This window comes from Lissotriton vulgaris, chromosome 4_1, assembly GCF_964263255.1.
Source record: "Lissotriton vulgaris chromosome 4_1, aLisVul1.2, whole genome shotgun sequence".
NCBI classification, from domain to species: domain Eukaryota; kingdom Metazoa; phylum Chordata; class Amphibia; order Caudata; family Salamandridae; genus Lissotriton; species Lissotriton vulgaris.
Genome location: NC_141691.1, coordinates 618,283,000 through 618,306,454, shown reverse-complemented (window position 1 = coordinate 618,306,454; position 23,455 = coordinate 618,283,000). Strand labels below are relative to the sequence as shown.

Sequence of the window (23,455 nt, the reverse complement as noted above, 5' to 3'; positions counted from 1 at the left end):
CGGCGGGTATCGGGGAGTTTGTGCAAGATTGGCGCACCAAGGGGGTATGCATTAAGGAGGCAGAGGTGGGGCACTGAAAAACCTCTAAAAAATGTGTGCATGCAACTGTGCTGTGCATGATGTTTAGAACTGGCGTTGCTGACTGAACCCATCACCTGAATGCAAAGACTTAAGCGCAGAGTTAAAACAAAATTATATATATATATATAGAACAGCAAACAACAGAAAACAGCTCCAAGTTGCATCTGTTTTTTTGGTGCCAATTAGTAAGTGACTTGGCTGTGGAAGTATGTCCCACTGAGCTGATTTTTGTCAGCCAGCAGGCTTGTTGTGTTTTACCTTCAGTATTTTTGTGCAATTAGAGGAAGGGGTGTTTTAGGGAAATATTACACTGAGTGATTTTGTGCAAATTAAGATGCATTGCAGCAAGGTGAATTTTAAGTGTTTGACTCTGCAAAAAGTGGACTTCAATAGTGCAACATGAAGGGATGTGCGGTGCTAAACATGGTATAGTCCAGTGCAGAGGGTTGGGCTTAAAAGCACAGACTAGAATGTTGGGCAGGGCAGAGCATAGGGCTGGTCAGCACACGAGAGAGACCATACTCCTTTAAAAAGCTTGATTTTGGATGACTACACCAAGTGCTATGTGTAGATGTTGAGAATGCAGGATGGAATTGAAATTTGCCCTGTGTGGAATGTAGGGTAAGCATGTTTGGAAAATGGGACAGAACAGCGTGAAAATGAATGCTCAATGCAGAATACGAGTCTACACAGGTCAGAGAGAGGGAACTGTGCCTTGCAGGGCACGGCACTGCTCAAAGAAACAAGTGGGAGTTCACTATGCAGCACATTGCATTGAAAATTGTAGTACAGAACGATGGGAGGCATTGAGCATGGGACCGCAGCACAGAATAATGGGCATGGGTGTGTACAAGGTTTGACTGAGTAGTACGACATATGATTCTGGGAGGGCCAAATGTTACACTTGTGCATAATGTCAATTCTATGCAACCTAGAGTGTGTGTCTGGCTGGCCTATACTGATCTTGTTTTTCATCCACTTCCAACACGTGTCTACTATAGCTTCTTTCGTGCTAAGCTGTTCTGTAACTCTGGGTCCATCTCTGCCTCTTATTTGGATATTTTCTGCAGTCTTCACCTTCGACTTGTGCAGTCCAAAACACAGTGCCCTGGAGTTAAGCCTTGTTCAGTGTCAATTGCAGTTTGGAGCAGCTGGCAGAACTCCTGCTTGTCTTATCTAAGGAGTTAGCAACCAGCGCATACCTGCACTCTTTTATACCATTGTGTTCTTGCAGTACAAGGCTGTTGACCAGTGAGGATGTGCATTCTGGAAACAGTGAAAAGAGGATGCTGAAGAGGAAGGAGAGTGGGTTGAAGATGCGCATATGGACAAGATATGCAGAGAAAAAGTTGACCCCCCCACCCCCATCCCCCTTATTGCTGTCGAGCTCGCTCGCTGGCATACGTTGCTTTCTTCTGCCTCTGCCTCTGCCTCTGCCTCTGCCTCTGCCTCTGCCTCTGCCTCACCAGTTTGAAATTCCACCAGCCGCCACTGAACGTTTGCTTTTGTAATTTGTTCACTTGTAATGTTCTCATGTATCAGTTCTGTTACTATTGTGAAGCTCTCTGACGCCTTCGGGTAAAGTCCGTGCTATATAAAAACGCATAAATAAATAATAGCGATATGTTTCAAAATACTAGAATTAGGAAGAGCATGTGACGTCATATCACCCTGTTGCTATGGGTCATTCTTCTAATGGCATCGAGTCACTTCCTCGTTCTGGCGTTGTCGTCAGAAATCTTATTTCCGTTTCCGGTGGTATCCAAGACGATTTCCGGCGAGCTCCTCTTTTCCATCCTCGATTCGGTGTTCGTCATTGCTGCCCGCACGCCCCGTGATGCAGAGGCAGAACTTTCGTCCACTCACCCCTCCCTGTCCTGGAGGAGGAGGAGGGCCTGGTGGCTTTCGCAGCCCCCCTGTGCCCCCTCCCAGTGGTGGGCAACAGCAGAGCTACTCTGCCATGCCGCCCCCGTCGCGGGGCTTCGGAAGCCCCCACACGCCGCCCTACGGGCAGCGGCCTCGCATGTACGGGGGCGGGCACTCTCCTCGAGGAGGAGGAGGAGGAGGAGGAGGTGGGGCGGGCGGTAGTTCTGGAGGCTACCACGGTGGCAGGTTTGGGAGCCCGTCCCCGGGCCAGTCTCCTCCCAACAGGCCCAGCCCGCGATACCACACACCTCCTTACGGCAAGTCTCCAGGCGGTTCACAGCAGAATTACTACCAGCAGCACCGTAGCGGCGGGGGATATTCCCCGGGCCAGCAGAGGAGCTTTCAGGTACGGACCATAAAGCTCCGCAGGGTCACAAAAAGATGAGTCTGTCTGGAGCATCAAACCCTGCTCGACCTATATTCACATCTGGCTGGATGTGTGGTGGGTCCTCCCTCTCAAGCACCACCACATGAAGGCATTCTTTCCATTCCGGGAGTTTCTTTCTCAATGTCGCCAGAAAATGTTCATGCCCTATTTAACTTCAGTTGGAGTTCCTTCAAATGAGGACCGCTTGGAAGATTGCCTTTTCTTAATAGATCATATTACCACAGACTTGTTGCTTCCAGGGTGGGAATTGTTTCTCATCTGGTTATTATTTTGTTTTACATGAAGTCAAATAGAGAACTACTTTTCAGTTTAAGTCGATAACCTTTGTTTTGGGCCATTGCTTGTGTTGCAAAACCATTTTTTTTTTCTTAACGAACAAGTATTCTTAATCCTGTTAGCACGTTTCGGCTTTTGAATAACTTCTATAACTCACTTATGTCAACCAGGATTTGATTGTATCTCGAAGGAGAAAGTAATGCAATGAGAGTCGCTATTTTCGTTAAAGGGGCGGTTATGGAGGCGAGGAAACGGCGAGCACAGTATACTTTACAGTGTGCTAGAGATACGCTGTTCGAGTAAATGTCATTTCGTTAGTGCACAGCTGCACGCTCTACTAGGTTCCTAACGTGCCCGAAGGAAGACTGTTTTATTATATCAGTTGGTGAAATTATCAGGAGAAAGATGTGAAGAAAAGGGAATACTGAAACGGAGTAGATGGGGGAAATCCATGTCCTTCCGGAACTGGAGGGACGGGAATGGTGTTTAGTGCATAGTGTGGTCTCAACATCTTCCGTTTTTTAAATACACTTAGCGCATCGCAGGAAAAGAAACGTCGCTTTCTGTTGTGGTTATTCTACGGCATGAACAGTCTTTGTGAATCCCACATATAGGTACGCAATTTCTGAGTATGGGTGCACATCATTAGAATTTGTTTTTTCATTGTTTGATTTTTTTTTAAAAAAAATTTGAGTGTGCAGGTTGACCTTTGCCCACCAGGGTGTGCACGCTTGTTGTCCAAATAATTTTCTGGAGTGAATAGTCTGAGGGTTTTCTAGTTGGCGCAACAATGTTTTAATCTGACGTGGGCCTTTGCTACGGGTCTGAGTTGATCAATAAGAATGTAAGCGACTTGGTCCCTTATTCCGCGTTAAAATTGAAGTCATGTGGTTGTATTTTCCTGTAGCGTGTGATTAGACGACTGCAGCATTAAGTGGTATGTTAAATATGTAACGTTTACTCAAAAAACGGATAGTACAAGAGCTCGTACAGTAGTTCACAAGTTAGTTTGATCGCAGGTTGCGTGACCTTCCTTACTTTAGCTGCCTTCGTTACGCTAGCCTTTAATATAATATATATTAAACAGTGCTTCAATAGCATACTTTTGTCGTTTTTAAGCACCGTCAATCGTCGCTCCCAGTACTCCATTCAAGGGTACTCCTCTTACTGACTGTACAAAGATAAAAGCAAGAGCTGTCCTTCTTGGGATTAGAACTTGTCACAAGTGATGCTGCAATCGTTTTACCCGGCATGATGTTGCTGACTGCCTAGAGTTCCGCAGCTAAATGAGATTGGGAGCATTCAAGGTTCCTGTCTAATAACCGTTAACGAATTTAGATTTGATGGAATCTTTCATGAAGGGGAAACAAAATCTGTTTTAGTGGAGTTTAAAGGTTACATGGTTCACTGCTAGGCTTCAGCAGGATCTGAGATGGTGGGGTCAAGTGTTGATTCCCTGCGGTAGAAAGTGGGTGTTTTCGTTATATTGGTTGATTGGCATTTCCAGAGTAGTCAGTAGCCCACCTAGAGGTTCCATGAATTGAATGAAAATATCTGGAGTGAGGCTGGGACTTTGGGGATATCCAAAGATGAGCCGGAAAGGTAATGGTAGAAGGCCATCTATTCATCAACATTTTGATCGTGTTTTTGAAGTACAAGGTGGGCCCAAGTTACTTTTCACAGAAGTAGGCAACATGGTACTCAGGATAAGGTGCTGACCATGTTCTATGTAGGTGGTATTTTCTGGGGACATTTTTAATAGTGTAACAAGGGCAATGTAAAGGTATACCATGTTACTATGGAACAACCCTTTGTGGTATTGTTTCTATATAGTTGATGGGCAATGATGCGTCCATGGAATGATAGATTTACAAGAGTATGCGCTGATGTGTATCGTTGTTTGTGTAAACTCATTCACATGTCATGGAGTGATTGATGTCTTTTTTGTTGCCATTTTGCACTTAACAAAAGATGCACTCAACATATAGCTTGTGCATATACTGTTTGATCTCAATAAGTGTTTTTAAAAAAATGTTTATTTACTTTTAATAATTTGAATTTACAATAAAAAAATCATGAATGCGCGATACAGGCTGGCAGTTGGGCAATCACAGTTGGCATAGGGCAAAAAGTATATCTACATTTCCCTACATATACATACGTTAAGGGTTAGATCTAACTGAATCACCGTCATCAAGGATAAGTCAGGTTTCCCCACCCTTGGGACCCTTTCCAACCATTGGAAAGGGCAATTCCCACTCTTCATCACCCAGTTCCAACCCATAGTATTTTATCCACTGCGCCCATATCTTTTGGAATTTCCGGGGTCCGCCTCTCGCCTATAGGTCACCCTCTCCAGAACCATATATAGATCAAAGCTTGCTCTCCATTCTTTGAGTGTAGGGAGTCTGTGATCACCCCAATGTTTAGCTATGTCACTCTTGGCAACCACCAGCCCCAAATTAGCCAACATAAATGTAAGCCTTTTCAGGTCTACTTCTGTGGGGATCCCTAGTATAAGGAATTTTGCATCGAACTCAAGTTGGGCCTCCAGTATGTTGTTTAGTTTCTGCAGTATCCTACCCCAATACGTTTAAACCCTAGCGCACCCCCAAAGGGTGTGTATAAATGTGCCCCGGTGTGTGGCATCTGAGGCAGTCATGGTTATCTGCTCTCCCCGTGGAGTTGTGCTCTGCCAGTAAGTCCTAGGCAGACTTTTATGTTGAATGAGCCGCAGGCGTACTTTAGTCCCTACTTCTTGTGGGTGCATAAGGGCTGCTTCCCAGTCGATCTTCTCTAGTGGACGCGTAGTTAATTCCCATTTTGTGCGAAGAGGGCCAAGTTTGTCAGGCATATTGTTGATCATTGTTTTATAGGTCAGTGAGATGGCCTGAGCCTGAAGCATGTTTTAGTTTGAGATAGGAGTAAGCTTGATTATCATGTAGTTATGTGGCATGTAGCCAGGCGAATAGGGCCAATGCGCCTGCCTGCAGTACATCCCCCTATTTTTGAAATCCCTCTTAAATACTACTGTTTAAAACCTCTTAAATTCCTAATTTCAATCAATCTAGCTCCCTCCGATAGCTGGGTCTCCCTTGTTGGTATCATATTCCATTTAATTTGCTTCTCGGCACTTTTCCATGCCTCCAGTACACGTTGGGTAGCAGGCAGGAGTAGAGTACTTCTATTGTCACCATAGATAAAGTGTAATTACGTGCACGCTCTGAATTGTAATCTTTCCAACCTATAGGTGGGATGGTCCCCTGGAGCGTGGTTCCATTCATTAATTTCAATGAGATGGGTTGCTCTGTAGTAGGCTCGGATATCCGTCAGGGCAAGACCATCATTGTTTGGGTTTTGCTGTAGCACTTTTCGCGGATGAGCTCCGTCCCATAATAGTAAGCGTAGCTCGCTATTTAGAGTTGCAAACACAGGCTCTGGGATTTTACAATAGGTATTAAGCAAGATGTAAAGCAATTGCGGGTGTGTGGTCATTTTGTACATTGCAGCCCTTCCCATAATCGTCAAGGGGCGTTTCCTTCATCTCTTGACATCGCCTTGAAAATTCGAGAGAATCTGCCACCTAAGTGGTGATACAGAGTCCTAGGTAGGTGAACCCCTCTGTAGGTAGCCAAAGGCAGCTCAGATAAGTTTGGGGCTCCACCATTCCAGCTATAGGATACAGGGTAGATTTACCTTAATTAATCCTAAATCCAGCATGGCGGCCTTATCCTCCAAAAATTTGTAGCAGTTTGGGGAGTGTTGCTACTGGGTCAGTATAAAAGATCATCCGCGTATTATGATATACGTTCTTCTAAAAAGCATGACTCGTCTACAAACCCCCTGAGACTTTGGTGAGATCGGACCACCCAGGCCAAAGGTTGCAGTATAAGAGCAAATAATAGGAGACAGCCCTGCCTAGTTCCTAATTGAATCGACCAAATCTTTAAGACCGCCTGTTAACTCAGACTTTAACCTCAGGAGCATTATACAGGAATGCTAACCAATCTCTTGTGGGGGGATCTTAGCTTCAAAAGCCTTCAAAAGCGGTCTGTGTGACATATCGCCATAATCTTTGTTAAATTTTTTCAGCCCACAGACAGACGAATAGGCCTTTGCCTTCTGTACCTCCAAGTGGGTATTCCACTTTAATGCGCCATTAAACCAGAGGCCTAAATATTTATATTCATTTACTATGTCTAATTTATCCTGTCCTAAAAACCAATTAAAATTGTTTACCCTCTTTCCAAAACATAGGATCTTTGTTTTTCCATATTCACTGTTAAGAGCTTTTTATCACAGTACTTATTGAACACATTTAGCTTCCTTTGTAGGCCCATTTCTGTTTGATCCAAAATCGCAAGATCGGCATACAAGAGACATGACACTTTATTATTATTCATACGAGGGCTCGCACTTTTTTCAATTTCCAGAGTCGCTGGGAGGTCTGCCAAAAAGATTGAGAAAAGCAAGGGTGCCAAAACGCACCCTTGTCTCAAGCCAGTTTTTACAGGTCATAGTGGGCACGTCCTTTTAAAAAACTTTTTTTCTTTTTTTTTTCTTTTGTGTGGCTGCAAGCTTCTGCTGAAATATTTATACATATAAACTTAGTAAAAGTTTGGATTCAGTGGTGAAGACCCATTTTCCATGTTCTTGCATGCTTTGCAGTGTTATTTGGTTCCTTTTCCACATACATTGAAGAGTCCAAATACGCTGTGGCACAGGGTACATTTTAACGTGGGAAGTTCGTCATTCATTCAGTGGAAAAAAGAAACCAAATAAAAATCGTCAGTACGCATTGCTCCTAAGATTTACCATACAGCGTGATTTCCCCCACACCAGTTGTGCGATAGCTTTCGAACATGCTTATTATGGTAGCTGTTTTCAAAAGCTTCCATTGAAGTAAAAATCATTTATATACTCACATTCTAGTTTTCAGCTTTATTCAGAAAGCAATGTGACTTACGTTTCTAACCATCCTTAACTGTTAATGATGTTACTGGCATGTGACTAAATATTCTTAGTTTTTGCCGGTGATGATGTTGACATGTGATAGATTCACTTTCAAATGTTCCAGAAATAATACATGTTTCAGAAATGATACTGATTGGTGGCTACTGTGCTGCCACGTTGCCTCATATAATGGGTGACTCCTTCAGCCAGTCTGCCTTTTAGCCAATAGTCCTTTGAATTTTGGTCTTATCTTAATTTTTTCGATTATAAGCATGGGCTCCAGCCTTTATCATGTGAAGTGCTGCTGGCTCATAAAATAAGCTAGAATAATTTTGGGCGCTATTGTGCTTGATATGGGGTCCTTAAAAACACATTTGCATAATACATATATTGAGCATCATACCCTGAAGCCACGCTCTGAAGCACATGTCGCACCCTATAGTATAGAGCAGTGCACTATTGCCAAATAAAGACTAGTCCAGGTTGGCCACCTGAGCAGAATCAATACAATCTTTAAAGGGCCCACATTTCGCTTAGTGTCTGTTTAAAAGTGGGCAACATTTTGAGCTAGGGTTTTCACTCCCAACTCATCACATGCTCCTGAAGGATGATTATCTACGTGGACTGTGGCTCCCATCTTGGAGTGACATCTTCACACTTCCAAATAATCCAATACTTTTTCTAAGATCCCAAAGACTATAGCTCTATTTGTTACTCAAGGAAGCATACTCGTGCCCTTCTAGAATTTCCTCCCAGGAAAGTCAACTTTCATTATTAGTAGGAACAGTATTTCAGGGTAAAGACACTGCAGTGAAGGGAGACTTACCATGTTTCCAGTGTTTCAACTAACTCAGAAGCATTAATGTCTGTATTCTCCCCCTTGGCCTAGAGGACCGCATAGTGCCAAATATTTAGCCAGTGTTGGGAGGAGCTAAAGGATTCATTATTAGGGGTGAAGGGGGGCAGGTAAAGGATAAGCTACTGGCAATAGTAGTTGTACGTTGCAGCATTGGTTTAAAGGTAAGGTGGGTTACAATATTTAAATTAAATGCATAACTTTTAACCTAGTTTACTAAGGACCACGTTACAATAAAAATGGCAGGTATGGCGTTTTGTTTAAAAATGTATATGTATACATTGAAGTAATTCACTTACCTTGTTTAATTCACATTTTATAAGCTAATTTGCTACAACAATTTATTAGTTATGGGTTAATGAAATATGTGGTAGATTAGGCCTGGTTGAGAACCAGGACACCAGTACGCACTACTTGATTGAATTTAGACGTTAGTACATTTATTTAGTTTTCATCAGTAAATTATCTTAGATCAACATAACATTCATATTCATGTTACATTTGTTCTAGCGCATGTTCATTTGCCAACAGATACATTGTTATTTTCAAGCATATAATATACATCAAGATATCAATACATTCAGTGTTCACCCAATGCATTTCGGGGCGCGAAGCCCCTTCGTCAGGGGTCGCAAACTAGGTGAAGTGTATTGAATGATTCTCCAAATTGGGTGAGTGATATTAGTCTGTGTTCATGTATTGATCAAGTCTTGTATATGTCGACTTAATAGTTTAGGAGCCTGAGAGTCCTACTGAATGAACATCAGACTCGATGATTGCTCAAAAGGTAAGTTGAGAAGATCGGAGCTAGGAGTTTAGTGTTCCCGTATCGGCGTTTCTCCAAGTGGTAATGCGCACTAGAACAAATGTAACATGAATATGAATGTTATGTTGATCTAAGATAATTTACTGATGAAAACTAAATAAATGTACTAACGTCTAAATTCAATCAAGTAGTGCGTACTGGTGTCCTGGTTCTCAACCAGGCCTAATCTACCTTATACTCCATAGTTTGCAGGCTACATACCAGCACAGCACACATACCGCATTATCGCCCTACCACACCTAGCAAAAAGAGTGCAGTTACCCTTCCAAATCTACTATATACTTTAATGAAATATGTAACATTAGTTGACATTTATATTGGACATAAAAATATTTTTCAAAATGTTAAATATAAACGTGGTCAATTTTGGCTATACTTACCTGTAGGCTTTTCTCCACCCCGATGGCTAGAAACACATTTCACTCATGAATTCTGTTTTGAGGCTCCACTCCCTCGTTGGAAGGGGTGCTGACATGTAGATGTAAATCTCTACATGGAAATGGTGAATATCAAAACAATTGGAGAGTGAGGTGTAGGAGTGTAAATGAACATGAGTAAATAAATACACAGATATACTTGAATCAGGCCCTGTGTTCTTAACAAGTCTGGTTACCAACTATTGCACGAGGACATGCATTGCTTGTCCAAGATTGAACTGATAGGATTCTTATAAGTACATTAAAAACCCCAAACTGAAGATGTGTGAACCATGTGATTGGGTGCTTGCTTTAAAACGTTCTAGGCCAGCAGAATTTCTAGAACTTGCAAGTGACACCAACACTGGCAAAGTAATTTGTGTGCCATTTGGTTCAAGTAAAAAAAAGTCAAACATTTTGACTCGCTGTTATTAATAAATCACACATTTATTTTTCGTCCGTGCTTGGTGAATTTTCTTTTTGACAAATCGGCTTCCTCTTGCAGATATGTCTGCTTCCTTGGCAGACAATCTGCATTCGATGAAAGAAACTGCTGTTGCTAATGAGGGGAATCTTGGGGTGTTTACAAAAGTTTTCAATGTTGTGATCCAACCTGAAAGCATGTCCAAGACTTACAAAAGGTAAAGAGGAAGAGTTCTTGCATGCTGCAAAGGGAACATTCTCCTAATTAATGGGGTTGGATGAGATGGGTTTTCTCCACCTGAAAAGGGATTTTAAGAGACCGTACTTGTGTAAATACACCTTTACGGTATACTTATTTGTTAGTCTGCTAAGTGAATGCACAAGAAGTCAAATTAAGGAAGGTCGACTTGAGATCTATGAATTTGGTAGATTTGCAGTAGGCCATAGTAGTTTTGTGACATCTTGGGAGTAGGCCATGTACTCCAAAACTTACGAGGATATCTGACTATATATGCATAACTTTTACATACACTTCTGGAAATTGCAGATGGCTGTACGGCCAAATCACAAACCTGAAATATATTTTCAGCATTTCCCATTAGCCTGTATTTAATGTCTCTATCAAGTTGATGACCATACTAGTCCTTCCCCCTAAATGGGACTATCAAATCAAAAACCATTCATATTTTTCTCTCAAGTGTTAATAATGGCCATCTTTAAATTACCCTAAAAAGGACAAGTCCATCATGAATTTGTATGCATTCATTTTTGATAACCACATTTTATTGATTTTTAACAAGGACACGTCAAACATTAAGAAGGAGATGAAAAGAATAGCCCAACACCCCGGTGCCCTTTCCATCGCAACCATCAGCTCTCCCCAGTTCATTACTAAGAAGGATACATAAGCCGCCCTATATAAAAGGCTGTAGTGTTCTATACATTTCCCCCAAGTGCGCTCATGTTCATTGCATCAGTGGGCCGCATAAATTGATTTCTTCCAATGAGGCACACTGGTCCGTTCCTTTTCTTCACCCAGTCAACGCTGGTGCAGTGGGCCATTTACAGTTTTGGACTGTCTCTTTTCGCCAGTACCGTAGCCATTCCAGAGATCTGGACCACATTGAAGAGATTCCTCTGATGCTGCGCCCTCTGGAACTTCAGGTCCCGCTACAGAGCCTGCGTATGCCATCTGGTGTGATTTACCAACAGTATGCAAGATTCCATGAGTCCCAGCAGCTTCCGTCATTCTCACCGAAATCCAGGATAGAGGCTGAAACATCTGTATCATGGCCTGAATATTCTGGACTCTTTGCTCGGGAGGAAAAGCCTGAAGCTGCACTTTATCCAGAACAGCTTTCATGAAAGGGAGCAACTAAAGAGGAGTCAGGTGTGACTTCGACACGTTTATAGAGTACCCCAGTGAATGCAGGAGGTTCGCTGTAGTCTGGAGGTGTGAGACAACCGCCTAGGGCAAAGGCGACAGCAACTGCCAGTCGAGAGAGCGTGAGACAGACACATCTACCCTGCGTAGATGAGCTGCAACCACCGCCATCACTTTGAACACGAGGGCTGCTGGTAAGACCAAATAGAAGCACAGTGAATTAAAAGTGCTTGTGGCTTACCTTGAACCGCAGGTAATGCCTAGGGGGCAGGTGGGATGGGGATGTGAAAATGATTCCTGCAAGTCCAATGCTACCAATCTGTCTCCTAGTTCTAGGGCAGACAAGACCCGAGCCAACCTGAGCATCTTGAATTTTTCCTTTTTGATGAAGAGATTGACGGTCTGATCATCCAAAATAGACTGTAGACTTTTGTTCTTTTTTGGAATCGGAAAGTAGCGGGAGTAGCAACCACTGCCTTCTACTGAAATCTGAACCTTTTCTATAGCTCTCTTCCTCTCGGAGTAATACTAGACGATCCAAAGCCGTATATATGAGCACGGCGATAAAGCTGGTAAGTTGATTGCATGGCTTGAACACGGGGAGCAAGCATCTAGGCTAGTACCTGAATTGGAAGGGTTGGAGTCACGTAAGGTCACAGATTCACAGACGGTGGCAGACGAGTTTTCTGAGTACTACCGGAAGGTTTACACAGCTGGTAGTGAATTCACGGAAGCTGAGAATAGTGAAATTATCGGGGACATTGTTATTCTGAGTCTGTCAGAGGAGGACAGGAGCTACCTTGATTGTCAATAACTGTAAGTCTAGTGACTTTTCTCTGGGAAGGTGCACGAGACAGGGATGCCCACTATCCCCATTACTCTTTGCACTCGCAATGGAGCCCTTGGCGGCCTGGGTCAGATGGGATAGATCGATACGGGGCTTAGGATGGTCGCCTGACTGGGAAGATAAGATCTCGCTCTATGCAGACGACTTATTGCTGTACCTCACCAACCCCAAGGAATCCATCCGAAACTTTCTAGACATGCTCGCCATTTTTGGTAGATACTCTGGATTGGCCATAAATTGAGCAAAGTCTGTGCTCTTTGTCTTGGTGGGTGACCCGCCGGTGATTCCGCAGTCGTGCCCTGTTCATATTGACCGTAGGATTTAAGTATTTAGGTATATTTATCACGCTCCATCCACAGTTATGATAAGAACTTAGGTTTCCCGCTAAATAGGCGTAAGAAAGATGTGGAGCGCTGTAAAGCTCTTCCACTCTCCTTGCTCGGAAGAGCCGCTCTCTTCAAGATGATGGCTTTACCCCGGTTTTTGTATGCCTTGCAGAATTTGATAGACCCAGTGCCGGTTGCATATTTCAGGGAGATAGACTCTTCAGAGGTAGCTCCTGTGGGACGGTAGGGCCCGCTTAGCTTTCAGTAAATTGACTCTCCAGTGGTACGACGGCGGAATCGGATTTCCAGATTTAAGGAAGTACTACTGGGCCGCACAGCTAGCCACCATGAATCATATTGTCTACGGACTCACCGGGGATCCAGGCTATGCCATGGACCGGGGTCAGTCTCCAGGTAGGATGATCAAGCTCTATATTCCAGGCCTGGGAGGTTTCCGTTGACTGGCCCGACCACGCATGCGATACAGGTATGGCACGCGGCCAGTAAATGTCTTGGTTGGGAAGGCAGGTTGACACTGGCCACTCCCCTGCTGAACTCTGAGAAGCTGGGTAGTCTATGAAAAACTAAGCAGTTCGACAGATGGGACTTTATCGGAATTACCCTGATAAAAGATGTGTTGGACAAAGACACGGTGCATGCATTTGAGTCACTCAAAACACTTTATAGTTTACATGACAACTAATATTACTGATATCGGCAGGTGAGACATGCCCTCACCACCCATGTCCCTAAGGGCACGGTGCTCCCGGAGGCGTTCCCTCTTGAGGACTGTGTATTAGATGGGCATATTCCCGAGAGAACTATTTCTCTGATATACAGGAAACTGGTCAACAATATGGAGAACCCGTTGCAGCGGATTAGAGCCCAATGGAGTGCAGATGGTTTGGAGCTTGATGATGAGGACCGAACGGAGGCAGTTTCCTCCCCGAAAGTAGTCGCTATCCAGATGCAGCTCTGACTGGTGCAGTTGAAGATATTACATAGATCCTATATAATTGGGCCCTGTTTGGAACGAAAAGACGAGCTGAGAGTGGAGAGTGTAGGAGAGAGTGTGTAGAACTTGGCACCTTAATGCATATTCTCTGGCACTGTGTATTGATACAGATATATTGGACGAAGATTCACGATGAGCTGGGGGAGGATTTGGGTGTGGATATACAACCAGAAGCCTGGAGATGTTTGTTGAATGTGTGGGAGCCTACGGATTTAACTGCATACCAGAAACAATGGGTGACGCTGGCATGCATGGTGGCTAAACGAAATATAGCTCCGCTCTGGGGTGCCAGTCAACTGCCCGAGTCAGCAAATGGGCGGAAGACCTTGACGTGTATGTTTTTAGAGAGAAAGCAGTTTATGTGGCATGGGGTTGCCCGAAGAAGTGGGGGAAAATATGGGGCGCATGGAATAGCCACGAGGAGAGATCTGTTAACCACCTACACAGAGAATAAAACTAAAAGCACAGGAATCCCCAAGATCCTAGCATTAAATACTGTTCTATTTGATTCTGTACCTTGCCACAATGACCCATGTGCTGAAACTGTATGTGTTCACCTGAGTTTTTGTTTCCTTTTTGTAATGTCTTTTTCTTTGTTATTCAATAAAGAGTTAAGAAAAAAATACTAGATGATCCTCTGCCAGTTGGTCTTGGGTTAGAGGTAAAGGAGGAGGAAAGAAAGGAAAGAGAGTAGCCTTCCTGCATGATCTGCAATACCCATTTGTCCGATGTCGGGGACCTCCAGCAGAAGAGATGGTGTTGAATTCTTCCCTTGACTGGAGTAACATGGCCTTGCAGAACCAAACTAGGAATGTTGGAGGCTGCAGCTGCCGGGGGCTGGGTGGCAGATGGCTTCTGGCTACCATTCCAAGGTCTGACTGAACCGCATCCATGTCCGTGCACTACTTTGGAAGTCTGTGCAGGATGGTGGCTGGGATATAGCTGACGTGGTTGAAACCCTCCTTCATTGCCACAAAAGGAGCGAAAGCTAATCTGGCCATGACTTGTAACAGAAGCTCAAGTATCTGGCCATAGCATGAGATTCCTTGAAGCGTTCCAAGGCAGTCCTCTTTCTCGCCAAAAAGACTAGTCCTGTAATAGTACATATCCACGAGGTTAGCCTGGACATCACCAGAGAAGCCAGATGTTCTCAGCCAGGTGTGGTGCCGCAATGCGACGGTCTATGAAACCGATCTGCCCAGCAAGTCAGTTGTGTTAAAGCCACACCCAATAGTGAATTTTGCTGCATCCTTCACTGCCTGGGAAAGCGCAGCCCTGTCCTCTGGAACCTGTGGCAGTACTTGCGGAAGCATTTCCCAAAGGGTTTCGGTGAAACTGCCAAAGAAGCATGCTGTATTCACTGACCTTGATGCCAAGCTGGTAGAAGAAAACCTCTTCCTTCCAAGTGCGTTCAGCGTCTTGGATTCCTTTTCCGGAGGAGTAGAAGGGAATGTGCCATTGGGTGTAGAAGCCTGAATCATCAAGCTCTCCAGGGTGGGGTGTTGGCTGAGGAACCTTTGATTTCCTGGGGAAGGGTGGTGGAGGCATGCGATTGTCCTGTTCACAGGAGCTGCTCTGCTAGGCTTGGACCACGCACGTAGAAGGGCATCTAAGTGCTTCATTAAAGGGGAAAAGGGGTTCGGATGCGGAAGCCCCAGGGTAAAGCACCTTGGTCAAGAGATTAGTCCTGACCTGCACCAAGGGCACCTCCAGTCCAAGGACCTTATCTGCCCTCCTCCCCACCGTGGCATAAGATGCCCCCTCCTCAGTAGCCATACTAGGTGGAGAGCATACTAACACCTGGAGATGTGTCCAGTCCACTGGCTTTTCCAAGATTCTCATACCAGTCCAGTTGCTCCTCAGGAACGTCTAGTTGTTCTAAAGGGTCCATAGACCCCTCCCAATCCTCACCCATGCCTGAAACCTCTCAAAATGTACAGGCAATGATGTACAACCTCTGGGCTCCATCGGTGTCTGAATCCATGTCAACAGACATCCTTCCAACTCAGTCGGCTGATATCCGAATGATGCTGGTGCCGGAGTAATCAACTTTGGGTCTGACAGTCACGGAAGGTCGCGTTGGCACGACCAACGTCAACCTGGATCAAAAAACATCCATGCGACCCCGCCAGAGTAGTCGCCGTAAAACCTGGTGGGGTCTCCCCTGCAGGGGCTGAAAGGAGGGTCGGCCCGCTCCAATATGCGGCGCATGGCCTTAGGAAATGTTGGCTCCTGGAAATGGGGGGGAAGGAGCGGAGTCTAACTTGGCTCCTGCTCTGCAAAATCATGCCTAGAGCCCAGATGTTCCTACCCATTTTGTCAACTGACGACAGACGAGGCAAAGTCAGTCCGTTTGGACTTCTTCTTCCTTTTGTGCCTCTTCTCAGAGTGACCGGAGTACCTTGAGTGAGGTAAGAAGAGATGTTCGCTCCTGCAAGGCAATGGCACCATGGCCCGACAGTCCAAGCACAACTTGCTGTCGCGCTCGAGGCACCACAAGCATACGAGGTGGGGGTCGGTTATGGACATTGCGCGGTGACAGGTGCTAAACATCTTGACCCTATACATCTAGATGACCTCAACACACAACATTTTTGTCAACAAAATGTAAAAAAAAGCCTGTCAAAAAGACAGATGGGTAGCGCTTCTCCGGATCAGCGCTTAACTGGTGCCTATATAGGTGTCCGCAACGTCATAGCTGAAGCTAACGATGTGACCCAGAGCCGACCCGAGCCCCATGACGGCGCCCAGGGTTACAGCTCACCCAAACGTTTATGGATCCAGTCTGACGGAAATTCAAAGGTAACAAATCTGCAGCTAGAAGTGTATGAGATAAAAGTATATATTTTAGGTTAAGGGCATTGAGCTATGTTTGTAGCCATTCTCAGGAAGTTTGCTGGGTTCGAGGATTCTGACCCCTCTGGTAATCTCACAAAGTGCAAGTTGCAACACGTTTTATTCTCTCCCCATCTTCGGCTCTTAGGTCGAGCCTGGGCAGCTCTTGCCCTTCTCTGCAATTGTTGCTGTATTCGGATATGGAGTTGAAGCTCAACCCACTCTCACCCATGCTTTTTCAAAAGCAGAAAAAAAATATTCTGTGCTCTTTCTCAATATCAACATGTAATGCTTCGGTGTGTAACTGATCAACATTGTTCTGGCTGCAACCAGTAGACCTGTAACCTCTTAAGGGAAGAATACATAAATGTAAAACAAGTTTGTTTACTGCTGAGATTTACAGAACGATTATTGCTCTAATTTGGATCGGCGCATTAAAATAGTGTACGGAATATGTACACTGCTTAAAAGTAATGGATGTTAGTTTGATGCAGCAGGCTCTGTTCATGTCCAGGACACAGTCAGCTGTGTATACGAAGGCCTTCATTCTGACGATTTTAGTTATTATGGATTTATTTTTTCACAAACACTGGTTTGCCTTCGAACCTATATTCCGAGGTTTGCAGTAATTATTGCCATGAATGCTTTTGCTAGCAGAAAACATTAATTTGGAGATTGAGCCATTGGAACGTGCACACTTGTGCTTTGACACCCGTTCTAAGATGCAGTTTTCAGAATGACGTCATATATCATGCCCTGCAATGTCGTATTCACCAAGTGCATCATTACCTCAGGAAATGCCTGGCAGTTGGTAATGGAGTGAAAATAATGTGCACAAAGAAAACGGATAACTGTCCTTTAACATGTGTACAACGAATGTACAGACGTCTTTGTAGAGATGGGGTTACATTGTGCATTTTAATAAGAAAGGCACTTCAGTTGTGGAATAAAACTCACCAGGCATCACAGATGTAAAAATGTGAGTGCATATTGTATCTAATTGACAATTTTATGAGGCATGGTACACAATTTAGTACGTTTCACTGGAAATGATATCACTTTGTTTTGAACACACTGTGTGCAGTGGAGACTCCCCACATCCAAAAGACAGCACGTCAGCATTGTGTTCCATGTGACAGGTTGCATTATTCACTCCATTGTGGCAGCCACTCCATTGTGGCAGCCATGGTTTCCAGGCTGACCAGCAAAGCATTGAGAAGCTTAGTATTTCAAAAACTAACATCTTTAATTATGCATCATATCTGAGAGAAACCTTACCCCCATCCTGTGAGCTCCACTCTTGCCCAAGGTTATTTCACTGACATAATCCAGCATGTCGAAGTTTGTGTATTTGCCCCCAATGTTTATGAACCCTTCATACAACATTTCAGGTGGCTCTTTTTGTGGAGCAACCCCATTCGAAGACTGAATCAAACTATAGCTCATGTATTGTTACCCTCCGTTATACTTCAGCATTCAGCTTCCAATTCTGCATGTCTTCTTTCTCTTACTAGTTATTATGTATTGGGGATTTCCAATTCAGCTTCTCTCCTGGGAGTTAAGGTTGAAAGGTGCTTCTGCAACTTCTAGTCCCCATGATATTTACAGCTTATCTTTTCATTATCCCCAACTATTTCCAGAGTAGCAGTGCCCTGTTTCCCCAGGCCAATTAAGTCCCATTGTTACATGCATTACCCACAACATTATACTATTCATTTAGTTGGTTACCTAGCCCTGTTTGGGTAAAATACGGGTACTGATCCGGTGCAGCTGGATAAAGTTATTAGACATCAGGTCCTGATTCATAGGATGTGGCAGGCTTCATCATAGAGCCTGCTCCGTTACAAGCTTGTGAGGCATGGCCATGGAATGATCTAAAATCTCATATATATTTATTTATTATTAGTTTTATATAGCTCGAACGTGACCCTTGGGTATCAGAGCGCTTGACAGATACATATACATGAGGTAGGTTCGAGATACAACTCGCATAGCATAACCATATAGTGAATGAGGTAGGTAAGTATAGATCTATATAGTGAACATTTCACACTATGAGGTAGGTTAAGTATACATCTATAAGGTGTATATATCCTAAAATATGTACAATGGTGTAGTAAAGTTAAGCTAGTACTTGGCATCGGGATTAAATATTTCTATAAAATTTCAGTCTGCGTCTATCCCATGTTATCATACAAGTTATTCTACTTGCCTACTGTTGTATATTGTATTCCTGTACAACTAGTTCCGAATCTTTATCTGTGCATTCTTCCTCCTTCTACATATCCACTATTTATTGTAGTCCCAGTCATTGGAGAGTGGTGTCATGTTTCTCACTCAGTATCACATGGGGCTAGTAACAAAAATTGCGTAACTATAGAATATCTGACTTTACTTTCACCTCCTTTTTAGGCCTCGCCTAGGTTCTGCGTGTGCTGTCTCTGCGAGACATGCTGTATTCAGTATATGGACTTTAAAAACTCTGCCCATTTTCAAGCACTGTCCCTTTTTATATGTGTTTTACTCAGAGCTTGTGAGCACTATTTCTTTCTGTCATCAAACTGGAGCACTGGAGACAAGAAGCAAGGCTGGCAGTAACTGTACCTCTTTTACTGCCAGCTTTGCTTTTCGTAAGAAAAGACTATATGTACAAAATGTGTGTTTACGCACTCCTTGCAGGTTTTCAAAACGCATAAATAAAAGGCATTGCCATTTACAATACCAATTGCTCAAACTCTCGCAAATGCGAGACCTATTGTATTGCACATGCTTGTTTCAAGTTTGATGTTGAGGAACATGAGCCTGGCCACACTCTCCTTGGGTATGGTTACATCGTCCTTCATAGGAGTCTCCCCCCCTGGTGATCCTGTGGGCAATGCTTCGCTGTCCTGACTTATAAGTGTGACATCCACTTTGACCTCCCCAATCCTGGTTTCAGGTGCTCCATGGGGAGGCCTGGATGGCCAGCGGTACATCTGCGAAGTTAGTTGGTGTCTGTGTGTTCAGCTGGGTGGGGGATGTTGCACCTGATGGACCTGTGGTACCCCCAGGAGCGGTGGTGAAGCTATCTATTTTTGTTTTGGCGTGGGCCTTGGAGCCTTTATCTTTCCTCATGACATGGCAATCCCCATTTGGGGTTTCCGATCTTTGGAGGAAACCTCCAGTTTTATTCCAGAGGAAAGTTACTCTTGGCCCCCTCATCCCTGACTGAGAGGGACATCACATGCTGCCAGGGGCACTTTCAGAATGTCTACGTGGTCCCCAGACCAGTTGGCGAAGAAGGCTGTTAGTCAGTAGGTCAACGTACAGCCCTTCACATTGCACCCCACCCCCTTCCACAGATATAGGTAGCATCATGGGTAGGGAGTGCTGTTCTTTTGTCCTTTTCCCAGGTGTTAATGGCCTGCCATCATACTTCAGAGGTATGCGACCAGGAAAGGTGGCAGTGGGCACACAGTCAGTCTTGGGTCGATAGCAATGAGGCTTGGGCTGCCTGCACTGCCACCAGTATTTATTTATTTATTTTTGAGATTTATACAGCGCGTACAATTGCCCGTAGGCGTCTCGGCGCTAGAAACTTTGAATGTATTCCCGAGGTTAGGCCGGTAACTATTCTTGATCAAACAGCCAGGTCTTTATCTTTCTGTGGAAATGCATCAGGGATGGGCTGTCTTTGATGGAAGCTGGCAGGGAGTTCCATAACCTGGGAGCGGCCACAAGGAAGCGTCTATCGCCCCAGTTAACTGTTTTTGTTCGTGGTATTTGAAGGATTTTAAGGTTGTTAGATCAGAGCGATCTTATGGAGGACTGGTATCTGAGATGGGAGTTCAGGAAATGTGGACCACAGTTGTGCAGTGCTTTATAGTAGCACTGGGTCATCCAGCACCGCTAGGTACATACTATGCAAATTCTCATCTGATATATTCCTACAGTCAGACCTTTTGTTTCAGCGTGTTCACCAGGGCCAGAGCTCTGCAAGGGCAATCCTGCTCTTCTTGCACTCCCAGGAATCTCAGTCCCCTGGTCGCCCTCTGTGTACCAGAAAGCCCCTCTGGGCAGTCACTCTGTCCAGGGGCCAGTTAGTCCAACGCTGTGTCACCTCACCTGCCACTGTCACTACCCTCTGTTAGACAGAGGAACCTAGGTCGTCAATACACCTTCAGGCCACCAATCTCGCCTCTCAAGGTCGGGCCTGGACCATACTTGACCTTTGAGCTGACCATCCCTCTTCCTCCGCTTCCCCCCCCCCCCCCCCCACCACCCAATAGCCCCCGTTCAAATCACTGTCAACTGGGAGCAAAAGGGGTTGGTCCTAGCGCTCCTCCGCTCCGGCGTATAGATAGAGGCACAGGGCACACTGCGTTGCTTCTGGGCCGTCTGGTCTCAGCAGCTCACATCCACTACAGTTTTTAACCCCTTCCATGCTGATGACGGCCCCCATCCGTCATGCATTACAGTGCTCGTGTGCTGATGACGGCTGGGGGCCGTCATAAAGCCATTGATTCTTTAAAAGCCTAGCACACGAGGAAAATCGGCCCAGCATGGAATCAACCTCTCTTCAGCCCTGAAGAGCTTCCCCGTAGCCGGGTTGCATACAGTGGCACGGACGATGTTGGATATTGGGGGTGGCCGGGAGAGCACTTAAAGTGCACCTGCCATCTTGCTCAGGCAAGCCCCTTACTGCCCTAAATTTTTATTGTGAAAAATTCAGTAACTTAATAGTGCATTGATGAAGCTGCTTACTTATTGTTCACCCCTGTGTTTTAATGCTAGGTCGCATAATGTATGGTTCTATTCATCTCGGGGCGGGGAATATTTTTGCTTCAAATGTTAAAATGTGTAGGTCCGCTTTCAGACGCTTAGGCGGTGGAAAAGAGAGAAAATGCGTGAACGTAGTTTTCTGTGAATTTAACAAATTTTTGTCACAGATCCATCACTGTCTAATAGAAAACCGTGCCTGCATTAGTAAAATACTGGAGCAAATTCCATGTGTGTGGGAACATTTTCTACTTTTGTGGTAATGATTCCTGTATGTGGTGCTGTGATTATCATGATTGTGGTGTTAACTATCTAAATGTAGGTTGTCGCCTTGATACATGTTTTCTATTTGTAGTGCACCTCACTGGTCTGAATATCCACTTGCTTGCTCACAAAACACGGTTTTCCTTTTGTTAGCCCCTCCCCCTAAAAAACCTCCAAGATGCATGTAAGATTTAGTGCCTAGTTGCTTACTTATCTGAAGTTATTGTGCTTTTCCTATTTTATATTTATGTTGTGCCCTTTTTTGGGGAAACGAATGTGCGTATGGCCCCTTACTGCTTTCATAGTCTGGGTTCTCTTTTTAATGGTTCTGGGCTACTCTTTGGATAAAAATTTTAATTAACTGTCAATTGAATTTTGCCTCATGATCTTTTCTCCAAAGGGATCTCCTCGGACATCTACACCATTTGGTGCGACGCATGGCAGAGAGAAAAGAGTGTCTAATGATGTGGAAAACTTTTACAGACCATCAATGCTTGAGGACCCTTGGGCTAATCTAGCACCAGTTTCTATAAAAGACATAAACCAGCAGTACAGCAATGAGCAAACAACATACACTGGCAAAAAAGGGAGGTATTTCAGCTAACTTTTCCAAAAGCCAAATACACATTGGCTGGGTAGCCATTGGAACTACATAATGAACAGTAATGAGGAACCTGGTTGCTCATGTTTTTATTTGAGAAGTCTTGCAAAAGTTTTATCAGACTTAATTTTATTTTTTTTGTTTTATTGAATCGTGTAGTCCATTTCCTGCGAGGAGCAATGAACTGTGGTCAGAAATCTCATGTTTCTGGAAGTGCCTGCAAACTCTAGAGAACACACTGTTCTCTGATCACCAGCAAATTATTTTTGACTGCGGACAGTTCTCCGACAAGTATATCCTGTTTGTAAAATAGGCTAAGAGGCCTAATTTTACGTTTCAATTCATTCATTTTGGTATTTTTTTTTTAATGTTTTTAAGAGACTTTAATGGGAGTGCAATTTAAGTTAGTAATTCCTTGTTTTCTGATGTGTAAGGATGTTCATTTTGGTGAATATCATTTTTTAATTTAAGGTTTTTGTAGAATTCTTGTAATTTAGACCTTGGTGTAAATATCATGTGTATGTATGATAGGACATAAGTCTTGAATATTTTTTTGTTACACTTTTCGTAGCAAATGATTGGCACACCAGCTCCCGATACAAGCGCATTATTTTAGAAATGTGCATTTACTGAACCAGCTTTTTTAAAGACACAACAGTTTCTGTATTCGTAATTGTAAGTTTGATTTTTAGATTCAGATGCAGGTTAAAAGGCAAATGAATCAGCAGACACTCAGCCATTGCAGAAAAAAAAGTTTGTACTGCAGACCTAACTAACCAGAAGAACGTTTGTACAAATGTTTACAAAGTAAAAAAAATTAAGGGTGAAAGTAATTAAAACTCATCCAAACCTCTGACGTGTGAGTTCGTGTGATGTAGTAATTGTTGCGTGGAATTTTATGGCCAGTTGCTGGTCTCTCTGGTCTGTCTCAAGCCTGTTAAATTTTATTAACTGCCTTTTGTTCCCGCTTTTTCGAGTGGGGCTGCAGATGTGGGGTTGGTAAAGAAGAATCCTGAACCATGAATATTACATTGCAAGTCTTGGAACATTTTCTGAATATTTTATAGCTGCTAATGTAAAGCATACTTCGGCCACTGGAATTAGGCAATATTGTGTTCACGGATTCTTTCGCATTTTTATAGATCTGAAAGAAACACGTTAGTGATAGATTCCTTACCTTAGAATACCCCCGGCGTCAGACTGGATCCGGAATGCTTTTGTCAGCAGTACCCCTGTGCGTCGACAGGCTACGTCGTACGGCTCCGCTCTTGCGTAGTTGG

At 44.0% G+C, this 23,455-nt stretch overlaps 1 protein-coding gene across 1 annotated transcript; it reads left to right on the top strand.

The window, feature by feature from the left end:
• Positions 1-1,825: 1,825 nt before the first annotated feature.
• On the top strand, positions 1,826-23,031 carry MPLKIP (M-phase specific PLK1 interacting protein). Its single transcript, XM_086964865.1, has 2 exons — positions 1,826-2,353; positions 21,975-23,031. Exons 1-2 carry the CDS (start codon positions 1,919-1,921, stop codon positions 22,176-22,178), a joined length of 639 nt encoding a protein of 212 aa, XP_086820991.1. The 5' UTR covers positions 1,826-1,918; the 3' UTR covers positions 22,179-23,031.
• Positions 23,032-23,455: the final 424 nt, after the last annotated feature.